The 14,541-nt window shown below is 35.6% G+C and overlaps 1 protein-coding gene across 8 annotated transcripts in view; it reads right to left on the reverse strand.

The window, feature by feature from the left end:
- Nucleotides 1-782: 782 nt before the first annotated feature.
- The window catches only part of LOC106059561 (secretin receptor-like), a 212,499-nt gene continuing 198,740 nt past the window's right edge, over nt 783-14,541 (reverse strand). For 7 of the 8 annotated variants that reach the window (XM_056030692.1, XM_056030722.1, XM_056030698.1 and 4 more), the window contains 4 exons: nt 12,306-12,397; nt 4,583-4,721; nt 4,423-4,464; nt 783-3,562 (listed from right to left, as the gene is read on the reverse strand). In XM_056030692.1, coding sequence (XP_055886667.1) covers nt 3,212-3,562; nt 4,423-4,464; nt 4,583-4,721; nt 12,306-12,397 — 624 coding nt within the window. In that variant the 3' untranslated portion in view covers nt 783-3,211. The remainder of the gene's footprint in view (nt 3,563-4,422; nt 4,465-4,582; nt 4,722-12,305; nt 12,398-14,541) is intronic. The other variant, XM_056030704.1, reaches the window with a different exon arrangement.

A 14,541-nucleotide genomic window follows, 5' to 3' on the forward strand; every position in this document is an offset into this window, starting at 1 on the left:
CAGAGGCGTGATGTTTGCGTAAGAGGTACATACAGTTGAAGAGCTAAGTTGACTCAGTTGAATACCTTAAGCCAACCGTAGCAATAGATGGATCATCACTAAAAGACATAAAAACACATCGTCATGTAAACTGTGTAAACTTTGAAAGAGTAACGTCAGCTTCCAAGTACAATTGTAACTTTATTCTTCGCTAGTGCTCTCTATACTACTACTACATGGTTGTGAAAGTTAAATTATGAACGCTGAGTCTGAAAGATGGATTCAAGCCTCTGAGAGTAAATGCTACAGAAAACTGCTGGGTATCAGATACAATGAAAAGAAAACAACTAAGTCTGTACTATTACAAGTCAACACTCTGGCTGGCAACGAGGAGGAACTTCTAAATACTGTGAAGAGACAAAATCTGAGCTGGTTCAGATGTCTATTGTAACTTCGTAAGACATGGTTAGCTTTCAAAGAGATCAACCTTCAAGTTACAGTGGAGGTAGAACAAAGAAATGGTCATCTAAAGAAAAGATGGCTGGACAACGTGATAGAATGGACCGGGTCTCTCTTGAGATTTAGAACTGCTGATGATGGTAAAGAGTGGAAGGATTTGATAACGCGAGTTATCACAGCACCCTTACGACGAAACTCAGGGCCAGATAAGAATGCCGTTTTAAACATTATATTTTCTATAAAGCTATTTTAAAAACTTGATGACCATTTAGTGCGACATTATCCTGCTCGAGGTTGTACGGTGGATATAGTGCAATAGTGCTAGTCATAGTAACCTTATCATGTTGTTTTTTTTTTGTTGTTTTTATTGAAATCACGAACTGCCACCATTTTAGAAGTATTGAATCTAATTTTAATCTACGGTTATCTCCCCTTCTCTGATCACCTTACAGCTTGGAATAATGATAAATATTATTGACAGTTTTTTTTTTCATGTTATGTTTTGACATTGGAATAACTCTCCCGAGCGTCCTTTCTGTCAAAGTATTCATGAAATCAAATTGTCATAAATCATTAGAAGGATAAGGATTTCATTGAACTATGTTGAACCTCTAATGAATATTTGGGATAGATTGGAACCTAAGACACTGGGATACTACGCGATATTTAATCAACTTGTTTTTGTGTGTGGAGAAAATTATTTTCTTATACATGTAATAAAGAAAAAAGTAAAGTTCCCCTTTCAGACCTTGCGATCTATGGGGCAGATGATGTAAAGGTCATCTGTTTCTGTGTCGCACGGTCAACGAGGGTGTCATGTGGCCAGCAAAACGACCAACCGTCTTTACTTTTTCCCAACTAATGTCAGGTACCCATTAGAGCTCTTTGAACTCAGAGGTGCCCTACAGATCCCGAAAGTAAAAATCCCAGTCTTCAACAGGTTTCGCGCCCGGGACCACCGGTAAGGAAGCTCATTACCACTCAACCGGCACACCCCTACTATACATGCAACCTAATAGTCCTAATATAAATCTCCAGTATTCCTAATGTGTTGGTATGTAATAAATGGATACCGTTTAATTAGCCTATGTGATAATAGTGATTAAAGAAACACACGCACATATATATATATATAAAATATAATATATTTATAGTCTTAATGTTAGCATGTAGTCTGTAGTTTGATTTATATTAAAAACAAAATTTACGGACAGGAAAAGATTTTTTTTTATTCCTGAACATTGTAATGTCTGTTCTTTAAATGTTTGATCATTATGTAAATAGACACCAATATAAATATAGAAAGATATATATACACAGACATATATAATGTCAGTCCTCCAAAAATACTTTTGCAACTTTATCAGCTTTGTCATTTTTCCTATTGCACATTATTAGTTTGTTTCAGTTGACATTTATATCTAGTAATGACATGGTAAACATTCTTGACATTTATGCCAATAACTAAATATCAATGACATTTATAAAATTCACTACAGGCTGTTCATCCAGTTCCAAATCGTGTCAACATTTGGCTAGAGTTAGCACAGGGCCCTAATAGTTTGTAAACTAATAAATACAAGAGATTGTCAGGTACGGCAGTGGGAACATTTCTTTTAGGGACCTTCCTGATTTGCACGATTGTTTTGAATGAAAGTGAAAACATGTGTCGTTTCAGTTTTGTATTCAACTAAAAAAGGAAAAAAAAAAAAAAAAGATGACAGATATTACACACGGCAGTCGTGTCTGTTTTGTAACAACCTGATGGTTCAACGCTGACATTTAAAACTTAGTCTCCTCGGGTTGTCGCGCTGTAAAGAATGTCAGAATGGATCTTTTCTAGCTTTCGAAAGCATTTTTTTTCCAAAATGGATTGGAGCAGCCTCCTTTGACGCCATTACAAGAAGCACTACTCAATCTGAACACAGTATGTTTAAATACCCTAGTCCAACTACACTGTAGATCTGTCACGCAATACAAAGCTTTACTTTTGGTACACCTATCCATAACCAATATACTCCAATAATTCATGACCTATATACTCCATTCATATGAACCGAAAATTTATGGACAAATGTGCTGTTTTTCTTATTAATTGAGTCTTTCACAAAAAGTTTCAGAATTCCTTTAGGCAGCAGGCAGGGTTCGAACTCGCCCCCATCAAGTCGCAGCCACCACAAAATCATTTTTGTTAATAACACAAGGCTGAGTTTTTTTTGCTCAAATTCTTTTTCTCCTTACCAAACATTTTCAAGGCAACAGTCAAGGGAATTATGTTCAAAGTTTTCTTTCTCTTTGTAGATGATTATACACTCACGCAGACTATTCTATGTGAATAACAAATTTGAAGCCTTTCCAGCCCAAACTTTTCATGAGGATGTGCCATGTGTTGAGTCTGAACTGATTGGTCGAAGACTTACTCTCTGTGCTGTGTAGTGTTTCATTCAATTGTCGAGTCTGAACTGATTGGTCGAAGACTTACTCTCTGTGCTGTGTAGTGTTTCATTCAATAGTTGAGTCTGAACTGATTGGTCGAAGACTTACTCTCTGTGCTGTGTAGTGTTTCATTCAATAGTTGAGTCTGAACTGATATGAAACACTCATTCAATGAAAGATTTGCTCTCTTTGGTGCATTGCCAATGAACAGTTGGACTTACTGTGTAAACAATGTTTTGACTTCAACAATACCACCATTTAAAATCAATGTTTACACCAGTGCTAGTCTAGAGCACTAAAGAACGATGAATAAAAAAACAAATATGTCAACATGTCATCACGTAAGCCCGTTTAAGTGACCTTCACCTTCGGAACTGCCAGTCTGTTTAAACATCAGAGATTGCTCCTCGGCTTCAATTATGGTGCTTCTGCCGTTTCCGCTTCCTAATGCACTTTTTAAGGGGCGCATCGATATGGCCGCATTTTTGCAGGAAAAGGCAGCATTGCTTCCCTTGAAGCTACCATCTCCTGCGTGATCAGGAATCTGCGTCATGGAGGCGTTGGACTCCCGGGGTCTGGAGAGGTACGTGGCGTACGTCACGTTCTGGCTGCTGCTCCTGCCTTTAGGCAAATGATGGAGCCTCGTGATACGGAACCTCTGCCACTTCTTTTTAATTTCACTTTGCACCTGAGAGGAAAACATGGATAAGTGTTACAATGTGACAGAGGAAAACATTGATATGTGTTACAATGTTACAGGGGAAAACATTGACACGTGTTACAATGTGACAGAGAAAAACATTGATAAGTGTAACAATGTGACAGAGGAAAAAGTTGATAAGTGTTACAGTATGACATAGAAAAAAACATTGGTAAGTGACGTAGTGTTACAATGTGACGAGCTCAATGAAAAGTATTTTCACCAACGTGATCTAAGTGTAATTTTTTATGTTAAAAAAAAAGCTTTCTAGACATGTTTCATTGACTGGTGGCTGTAGTCAAGTAAAGACAAATAATACAATGGAAACATGGATTCATGTTGAGACGAAATTACTCTAAAAAAATATTTTCCATTTCAGATCTTTGATTTATAGGGCAGATGACGTAATGGCCATCTGTTTCTAGGGCAGACGGCTAACGACTTTACTTTCCCAAATTACTGTCAGGTAAAGTTGGCTGGACAGAGGAGTCCTACAAAACCAGACATTCAAAATGCCAGTCGTCACTGAGATTCGAAGCCGAAACCCCCCGGTTTGGAGGAAGCCAAGCGCTTGACTACTCAGAGATCTCTAACAAAGAAGTTGGGACAGTAAGGCAACTGTAAGTTTCAAGGATGCATCCCACAAATTGGGTCTGTGCATATTAATAGCATTAATTACATAGGACTAAATCCCTATTAGTCTATCTGCGCTCTATCGTCTTATCTCATCCATTATATTATAGACAAAACATGCACGGTTTGCTTCAGATGAATAATTTCATCTTCGTCTCATCTAGTCATAGTTCAAGCACTAACCTGCATAAAAGGTCAAAGGTCACTTGACTTACCTCCCCATTCATGAAACAAAACAACACAGCGACAAAAAATCCCTGTGGAGACAAATAGTCGAATTCCATTACACAGAAGAGTCATTTAAACATCAATGTATAATAATATTTATATATTTTATATAGTTCAAAAAAGTATTTTTTTTAAAAATCGTGTTACCTGCACTGAATTGAAAAACATTTCAAAGTAAAGCTGGATCAGTTCGGCTGTTGGGTTCACATTGTTCGGTAGACCAGCAAAGACGATATAGTGGACTCCAAACAGAGGTATCAAGACAAGCGTGGACTTGGCCAGTTTCCTGTGCAAAGACATTTTCCAGAATTAAATTTAGGATTGTGGGAGTTCGTGATCAACACATAACAATGAAAACAAACAAAATATCACAGACAACCTTTCAAGTTCAGACAAGCACGCGTGGGCTTACGTTCGCGTTTCTGTATGTGTGTGTGTGTGTGAGTGTGTGTATGTATGTTTGTGGGAGCTGCGTAACTGTAGGCTATATGTTTGTGCAGTGATGCCCAACCTAATTCGACCAGAGGGCCATTACAATTTGCAACACTCATCTCGCGGGCCACATGGTATATGGTAGAAAACTGTGTTTTTGATACTTTTTTATAGATTATTCGACAATTATATTTTTTTTACGCGTCAGACAATACCTTCATTTCTCTACTTAAAATGTGAGCAACGGTGTAGGTATCTTTACCACCGAGTCATTTTGTGGTCTCTTTTTTGGTAAATATTACCATGGATCCTCCAATATCTAGGTTTGGTTTAACAATCTTTTAGTCGTGACTCAAACCAAGAATGACGCCATAATTATTGTATAAGGCCGTTTTTATGCTGCTGTTTTATTAAACAGCCACACTTTCTTTATAAAATAAATATGTTGGCTTATTTTCATTTTCAACAAAAAAAAAAAAAAAGAGTAAAGATCTGCTAACTTTTCCTGGTAGATTCCACATTCAGAGTTCCATTTAATAAACACACAAATGTTAAAGATCATGATACCAATCCATCAGAGAAAAAGTGAGAGCCCAAACGTAGGTTAAGATACATTTTTTCTACCTTTTGTTTAGTGCCGACGTTTCGGCGGGCCGGATGGAACCACGTCGCGGGCCGGACCTGGCCCGCAGGTCGTATTTTGGGCATGACCGTGTTCGTGTGTAAGAGTGCGTGAGTGTGTATGGGCGAGTGAGGTTAAAAATCAAATTTTTCTAAAATCTTTTAATTTCACTTTGAATTCTGTAGCAACAAAGTCCCTTCCCATGTTTGGGTATAGCTGCAAGGCAGCAGATGTTTGAATTCAGAGTTTTCCTTCTTCTAAGTGGGTAGCCAGCCAACGCTAACGAGACCATCCTACCCAAAGCTTACTGGTTTAGCCTTTAAGCATCAATTATTCGCCTTTGCCCCTCTCCTAATATCTGAGCAACACGTGAAGTTTGTCAGATAGTAGAGCGCTTATTTCACTTATAACTTCCAGCATAAAAAAACTGGCTACAACCAGGCAGAGCTTGTGACGCCGCTGACCCCAAACTGTTTCGTTACTCGCCCTTCCTTTGGTTAGATCAGCTGCATGTAAACAATGGGGGGGGGGGGGGGGGAGAGATGCATTGCGGGCGACATCATTCCGACCATAGCTAATAGCAAGGCATTCCTCTCATGTCCACGAGATGATACATGGTCGTTTCACAAACTAAAGGAGGTCATACTGTACATACTAGTTACAAACTCAAACATGTTTGACTAGGACACAAATACATAGCCTGATGGCGTAATGTAAGCTTACAACTCAAACATTGTCATCGAACACAATTGTAGGAGCTTAAACATAAGCAACACGATCAAAAATATTTCTCAGAAAATGAAACTGAAATAATAAATGTTTTAAATTTGTCTGCCTAAACTACTCGTCTAAATTTATGCATAATCTCTCTGCGTAAAACATATGTAGGCCTATAAACTGTCTGCTTAAAACATGTGTAGGCCTATAAACTGTCTGCGTAAAACATATGTAGGCCTATAAACTGTCTGCTTAAAACATGTGTAGGCCTATAAACTGTCTGCTTAAAACATGTGTAGGCCTATAAACTGTCTGCTTAAAACATGTGTAGGCCTATAAACTGTCTGCTTAAAACATATGTAGGCCTATAAACTGTCTGCTTAAAACATGTGTAGGCCTATAATCTGTCTGCGTAAAACATATGTAGGCCTATAAACTGTCTGCTTAAAACATATGTAGGTCTATAAACTGTCTGCTTAAAACATATGTAGGTCTATAAAGTGTCTGCTTAAAACATATGTAGGCCTATAAACTGTCTGCTTAAAACATATGTACGTCTATAAACTGTCTGCTTAAAACATGTGTAGGCCTATAATCTGTCTGCGTAAAACATATGTAGGCCTATAAACTGTCTGCTTAAAACATATGTAGGTCTATAAACTGTCTGCTTAAAACATATGTAGGTATATAAAGTGTCTGCTTAAAACATATGTAGGCCTATAAACTGTCTGCTTAAAACATATGTACGTCTATAAACTGTCTGCTTAAAACATATGTAGGTCTATAAACTGTCTGCTTAAAACATATGTAGGTCTATAAACTGTCTGCTTAAAACATATGTACGTCTATAAACTGTCTGCTTAAAACATATGTAGGTCTATAAACTGTCTGCTTAAAACATATGTAGGTCTATAAAGTGTCTGCTTAAAACATATGTAGGCCTATAAACTGTCTGCTTAAAACATATGTACGTCTATAAACTGTCTGCTTAAAACATATGTAGGTCTATAAACTGTCTGCTTAAAACATATGTACGTCTATAAACTGTCTGCTTAAAACATATGTAGGTCTATAAACTGTCTGCTTAAAACATATGTAGGTCTATAAAGTGTCTGCTTAAAACATATGTAGGCCTATAAACTGTCTGCTTAAAACATATGTACGTCTATAAACTGTCTGCTTAAAACATATGTACGTCTATAAACTGTCTGCTTAAAACATATGTAGGCCTATAAACTGTCTGCTTAAAACATATGTAGGCCTATAAACTGTCTGCTTAAAACATATGTAGGCCTATAAACTGTCTGCTTAAAACATATTTAGGCCTATAAACTGTCTGCTTAACTCATACGTATAAACCGTTTCCTTCAAACATATGTATAAACTATTTTGAAGACAAGGTGACAGAGGCTGATAGTATTACACACAGTCACATCTTGATGACGTCCTATAGTATTGAAAGAACCGATGTCTCACTTTTGTCTATAAACTTCTCAAAATAGCTGACACGCCTACGTACGGTTTATCAAGAAAAAAACAAACTCTAGTTTAAAAAATTGATAAAGATCACCTTCTTTCTCCACTTAAGTCTGTTCATGACAGTAATGGTCTAATAATGGTCATATCATGGTCTACGATGAAATGGTGAGTTAAATGTGAATGACGTAATGTGTAAGAACTGACCCACTTGGAGGGAGGCCAATGAGTTTTACATTTTAGACAAGTCCTGAGATGTCTCTCTTTATAGACTTATCTTGAAAAAAAAACAAAACATAGCTATAAACTTTTGATTACACATTACCTCACTACATAGAGCTTAGAAAATTTGATTCTGCAGTTCTTAAAAAGTGAACAAGAATTATCAAATAACCTTACAAGAACATGAGCGATGATCACTTCCTAACCCATACCAGATACACCAATTAGCCAGCTCTTTAGTGTTTTCCCGCCATAGACGAACATCTCTAATGCTATCCCCAATCCGACATGATAGAAGTAATTCACTTGAATACAAGTGAGTAGTTTTTTCAAACAATTCAATTCTAAATCATTGTCTCTTATTCAAAGAACATGTTATGTTTCATTGACAAACTATTGCCTTTGTTCTATAAAAAAAATGTGCCTGAATGACAATGTGTTTGTTACTTCTTCAATATAAATCAATGGTTTTAAATCCGATCAGAAAATAAATCTAAAACACCACTAGATAGATATAAAAATAAACGTGCATACAAATATTTTTGGGGCATTATTTATTGTGTTTGCTAAATGGATTGTCTGTTAGAAATGTCTCTCCAGAATGTCTTCAGGTTACTCGAGGCCTGACAGTGTGTGCCTGCACAGCATTTAAATCTTCCTCTAAAATTTCTTTTCTTTTCATTTCGGCACATTTCATCGTTGGGAATGACAGAAGAGGGAAAAAAAATGAAGCAAACCTCTTGAAAATAATGTTCAATATTTATTGTTGAGAAAATAGCTTCACAAGTTCACCTCTGCCCTCTGACCCTGACCTCTTGTCATCTCGCTTCCTCTTTTAGACTCAGCTTCAAGCTATTTTTTTTTCTCCTCTAAGCTAGCTCAAATAATTCTCCAGATTAATGTTAGGTCGAATGAAAGCCTATAATGTAGTCAGCCTCAAACGTTATTTGATAAGGACATGAAAGTACACATTACCATTACCATAAGAAGTAGTATCAGTTTTTTTCCAATGAGTTTTTTTTTTAAAGAAAAAAAACAAAACAAGATTTAAAAAAAAAGAGTTTGTGTTTTCCCACGATCACTGGATCGTGATACTGGCGCCCCCTAGTGAACGTTTGTCAATGTCTTCCCGTCATCATCGTGGCGCTTTCATGGAAACGTTTGTAGAAGGAAGTGGACAAGAGAGAAAAGGAACCATAACCTCCAGAGGGCTTCGGGGGTAAGGATGAAAGAAGGGCTCGCCAAACTTTGATCAATCTTCAACGCCATTTCTCACGGACATAGTACGCTGGCATTCTCATGTTCAGTGACGATCATTAGGAAGAATATCAAGCATTTCCTTGTAGTACTCGGCCTCCGGTCTCGCCGGGTTTGGCTCAGTAAAATGGCTCGAGGAGGCCTGACCTTGCAAGATAGATGTGCTTAAATGATTATTTAGTTGAGGGGAGATACTTTCGAACATATGAAGAGCCTATCTCTTCTTCCTGGTACCTGGAAAGAAAACTTGGCTGTCCGGTATGAGTGCAATAAAAAAAAAACATCGTGTTTTTTTTTAAATATGTAAAAACTAAATGCATACAAAGTGCGGTTTCTTCAAACAAATTAAACGTTTTCGGTAAACTGTTAGAGATGAATACATTGCAAAAATACACAAGTAAGTACTATTATATCACTATTAGATCATTATTTGGACAAATAAAAAACTGTATGTTTAGATGTTACAAAACACAAAATAATACAGTCCTTCTCTGCATGTCAGGGTAATCTACTATACCACATACTATTATTCTCAATACATATTATATAAATGTTTTGTGTATTGTTTTTAAAGCATTGTATCTTTGTGAAAAATAATTGGTTTAATTTGCAAAATTAATTTTAAAACAAAGAGGTTACTTTTCTAAAGACTAAAAATAGAAGTTACATTTAACTACAAAATATGGTGAAATCGTATTTTCAATAACAGACTTGCAGACATATCACAGTGGTTTTCTCCCCTTACAAGGACCTCTAATAATTAAGACATGATAAAGAAATCATTGTTATAAACTTAACAGTTGAAGTGAACATTCATTCAAAACATAAAAATCGAAAGCTCTCTCTATATATATATATGTAAGCTATGTGAAACCAACGATCGTTCTCAGTAACCTTCCTTTCCCAGGTGTTTGTTACTGACTTAAGATCGCTCATATCAAGGTAATCGAAAAAAGAAAAGATTAAACAAATCTAACTTTGGCAGATAATTTATAGATCAGTTTTACATAATGATTAATTTAATACGTTTTTATAGGTCAGTTAATGGTACCCTATCTTTTAGAATATTTATACCATCAATGGAAGACCAATTGATACGGTGCGCGCTTGTGTGGTTACCATTTTGTTCTTGTTGGTAAAATAGTTTAGATCTTCTATGCAAGAACTATGTGTGAACATTCAAACTTCACAGTCATGCCGGATATAGAAGAAGGAGGATACACATCTTTTTAATGAAACTAAATACTTTTGTTCCTCAACTTGGAATCCTACAAAATATTTAAACACTTTACAAATACGCAAATCTATTTAATGTCACTTGTAAATTCACAGAAGTAGACAAAATAAACTTTATTTTGAAGCTCCACGCTCTCGCGGCTTTTCTCTTCCGCTGCTGATATAGTGTTCCCAATCCGCGTTTCTACCATTGCTCGAACGAGCCATTAATCTATTTTTATATGGAAATTTCATTCTCTGCTAAGAGCAAGCTATTGTATTTGTTCGAAGCTAAACAATTGTGAACAACGTATTTAGGTCAAGAATAAAGCCTCGAAGCGTTATTATGAGTATCTTATAAACATTTTATCTATTTTAATTCCCGAGACCTTGACGCGTACATTACGTCAAACCAATCTATGCCTAAACATAGAATTAGTTTCTCTAAACAATGAAAATCTGACAATGACATAATGATAGAAGATTTCTATAGAATGTTTCTCTATGTTATCGTTATAAGTAAACCTCTAGTCTAGCATGCTCAATACTTTTCAGAATTCAAGAACATTTGTGGACGGAGAGGTTTCTGCTAAAGGTTTATGTGAGAGATTTTTGCTCGGGTTATATGATAAAGGTTATGCCAAAGGTTTATGGTAAGCTTTTAAGCAAGAGGTTTGTGTTAAGGTTTTATGCTAAAGGTTTATGCTTGAGGTATATCATCAATGTTTATGCTAGAGGTTTATGCTCAACCTTTTTGACTATTGAGCCATTTAAGTTATTAAGTTTTAGACACACGTTTCAAGGGCTGCATCACCGTTTAAAAGATAATACTCCAATCAGGCTCCAATCAGACTTCAATCAGGCTCCAATCAGCATCAGGCTCCAATAAGACTTCCATCAGGCTGAAATCAGGTTTCAAACATACTCCAATCATTATCCAATCAGACTTCAGCCAGGCTCTAATCCGGCTCCAAACAGGCTTCAATGAGGCTCAATCAGGTTCAAAATTGACTTCCATCAGGCTTTATTCAGACTCCAATCAGGCTCTAATCAGACTTCAATCAGGCTCCAATTATACTGCAATCTGCCTCCTATCGGACTCTAATGGAACCGGATTTAATTTCTACTGTGGTCAGAACTTTCAAACTCCGGATAGAACCGAACTGAGCTTTCTTTATATCCTTACGCTTTTAAAATTTAAAATTCTAACACAGAAAATGTAAATGTTAGCGTCTTCCAAAAAATGATTCTAAAAACAATAGATTCTAAATCTGTTTTTTTTAAAAACACTGAATAATAATAAACAGCTAAAACGTAAGGAAGAAATGAATTTCGGAAACCTGCAAGGAAGACCCGAACAAAAAGAGGAAGACCCGAACAAAAAGCAGGGAGATAACTGAGACTTTATTATATATTTACGCTTTTTGTTTTCTTTTAAACCTTTTCATTTTGTTTTCACTGTTTACATTATGACCCAAGAATTTCGTTAGCATCACAAAAATTCTATCCGGATTTGATTATTTGCAAAATGTTTCAATTAATCTAAATTACAAAATTACAGAATAGCTTAGGACATGCATAGGTTTAGTATAAGAATAGCAAACGTATCAAAGCTGGGTTAAAAAGAATATAAATAATAATCAGAATAATTGTCAGCTTCGTAAGCGCTCAAGGTTACTCAAAGCGATGAAATATATATATATATATAATATATATGACATATATGATATATGATATATATGGTATACCAACATGCCAAGTGATTTTCTAGAAAGTATTTCTCCTGTCTTTAGTCACCCTTATCTGGAGGATAAAGGTCAAAGGTGATGTCATGCGTTATCAACAAAACCTAAACAAGCGCTCAACGTGCCAAGCCAGGAGGAGCGTGAGTAAGAGGAGGAAGAAAGAGGACCATTGGACAGCTCTCACCTGTACCTGAACTTCTTAGCTTCCGGGGAGTTGACCGCATTTAGTTTGGTGAACAGCACGCGCAGAATGTTCAGGAAAAATATAAAGTTGACCTGCATGAACACGAAGAGAACAATGTAACAAAGTCAGCTAGATAAATATAGGGATACATTACTTTGTTCTTACATAGTGATATGAAAACAAATGATCACACTACTATCTTATTAAAGTTACAAAGCTTAAGTCTGTCTATCAGGCACACATTGTGTCGTTATTTCTCCTACTTCCCATTTCGGTTCAAATTGAAACTTTGCACTGTTATTCCTTTCCCTAACATAACATAGTAAAACAAAAGTAAGGTTCCCCTTTCAGACCTTGTGGTCTATAGGGCAGATGATGTAAAGGTCATCTGTTTCTGTGGCCTATGGTTAACGAGGGTATCATGTGGCCAGCACAACGACCAACAGCCTTTACATAACATACAATCAATAAATGAAATAATCCACTTAATTAATTAATTAATGATAATGGATTAATTTTGTTTCATATAGAAAAAGGGAAAATAAAACTTAAAATATTGAGAGGTATCTGTAAATGTGAAGTTCTTTCATATATTTATATATATATATATATATTTAGATTTATCTTTTCTTTTATTTCTTTACATATATTAAAGTGACGTTTTTTTATAAAGGTAATTTAGCTAAAACAGCAACAACAACAACAACATCAATTTAACACTAACATGTGCATGAGTAGAAAAACAGAGATATTTATTTTGATTGAAGAGAGTCAGACGTTTTGCAAGCCACACAATTCCATCATAACTGTTGACAAGATTTGGAGTACTGGCAAAAATTATAATAATTCCTATAATGTTAATCAAAGACTGATTTTTTTTTCATAGATTGCAATATTGAATATATAAATATACTTTTTAGCTGACATATATTGTGTGAACTCTATTCTCTGAAGAGCATATTACATGTTGAAGGTTTGTTGAAAGTTTCACTGATGCATCGTATGAATTTTAAAACAGGGGGTGAGGTTTTGATTTAATGAGAAACTGAAGCTTGTCTAGTCATACTGATTGCATATCTTACACTAGGAATGTGGCCTGTATTTCTTAATAAACAGATCAGAATATCAACGGCAATTGTTTTAATTTAGGTATCGATGAATTAATTTGAATAGAAACAAGCAAACTGCATATGGTTTTTTTTTTCAGTCAAGTCTAAATTTCTTTTTGTCTATAATTGTTACAGGGACTATTACTGGTGCAGTAGTTTGGGTTTATCTTTTCATATTATGTAAAAATGTTACATTTTAATCTAATGCCTTTCTGTAGAAATTTTGATTTTTAATCATGGACCTTTCCAAAGAAACGTTTCTAAATCCATGATCTTTTGGTAGAAATGTTGAGTTTGAGTCCAGGACGTTTCTGCAGAAATTTTGTACTATTTAAACTCAGGACCTTTCTGGGGAAAGGTTGTATTTAAATCTAAGATTTTTCTGTAGAAGTTTTGTATTTAAATCCAGGACCTTTATGTAGAAATGTTGTATTTAAACCCATGATCTTTCTGGAGAAATTTATCAAAATTTAAATTCAGCAACTTTCTGTAGAAATTTCTCAATTTCAATCCAGGACCTTTCTGTAGAGATGTACTATTTAGCTTGAGTCTAGAAACAGTAGCTACACCTATTAAAAGACAATGGCTTCGTTATTATGAATCTGTAAGCAAATGACATGTAGCTAGTATAGAGATCTAGACCAAAGGATGAATATCTGGTGTAGACATTTTGATCATTACATAATTGCACTACAAATTTATTTCGTATCATTTCGATAACATGTATTATTTCCCCTTTTTGGCGCCTATTTTTTTCTTCTCTGTGTTAATGATGTTTTAATTAGATTTTCAGTTTACTCTCTCGACTCATTATAAAGAAATAATTAAAGGGACACTATCTGTCAACTTTTAGCCATGAAACAAGTTATCTCATCTTGGTTAGTAGGTTATGAGGAAAGAGGTCAGAGAGAAAAAAAGTAAATCTCTCTCTCTCTCTCTCTCTCTCTCTCACTCTCTCTCTCTCTCTCTCTCTCTCTCTCTCTTAGTGTACGTATTTAATGAGCACAGTGTAATTTGTACACCATTTGTCCAGGAAAAGAGACGGGGGGTGGGGGGAGGAAAACGTGGTCCCTACTGGTGTATAATGATATTAAAGGTGATTAGATTAAGCCGTGATGGGAAAATAT

This window comes from Biomphalaria glabrata, chromosome 1, assembly GCF_947242115.1.
Source record: "Biomphalaria glabrata chromosome 1, xgBioGlab47.1, whole genome shotgun sequence".
In the NCBI taxonomy this organism is placed as follows: Eukaryota; Metazoa; Mollusca; class Gastropoda; family Planorbidae; genus Biomphalaria; species Biomphalaria glabrata.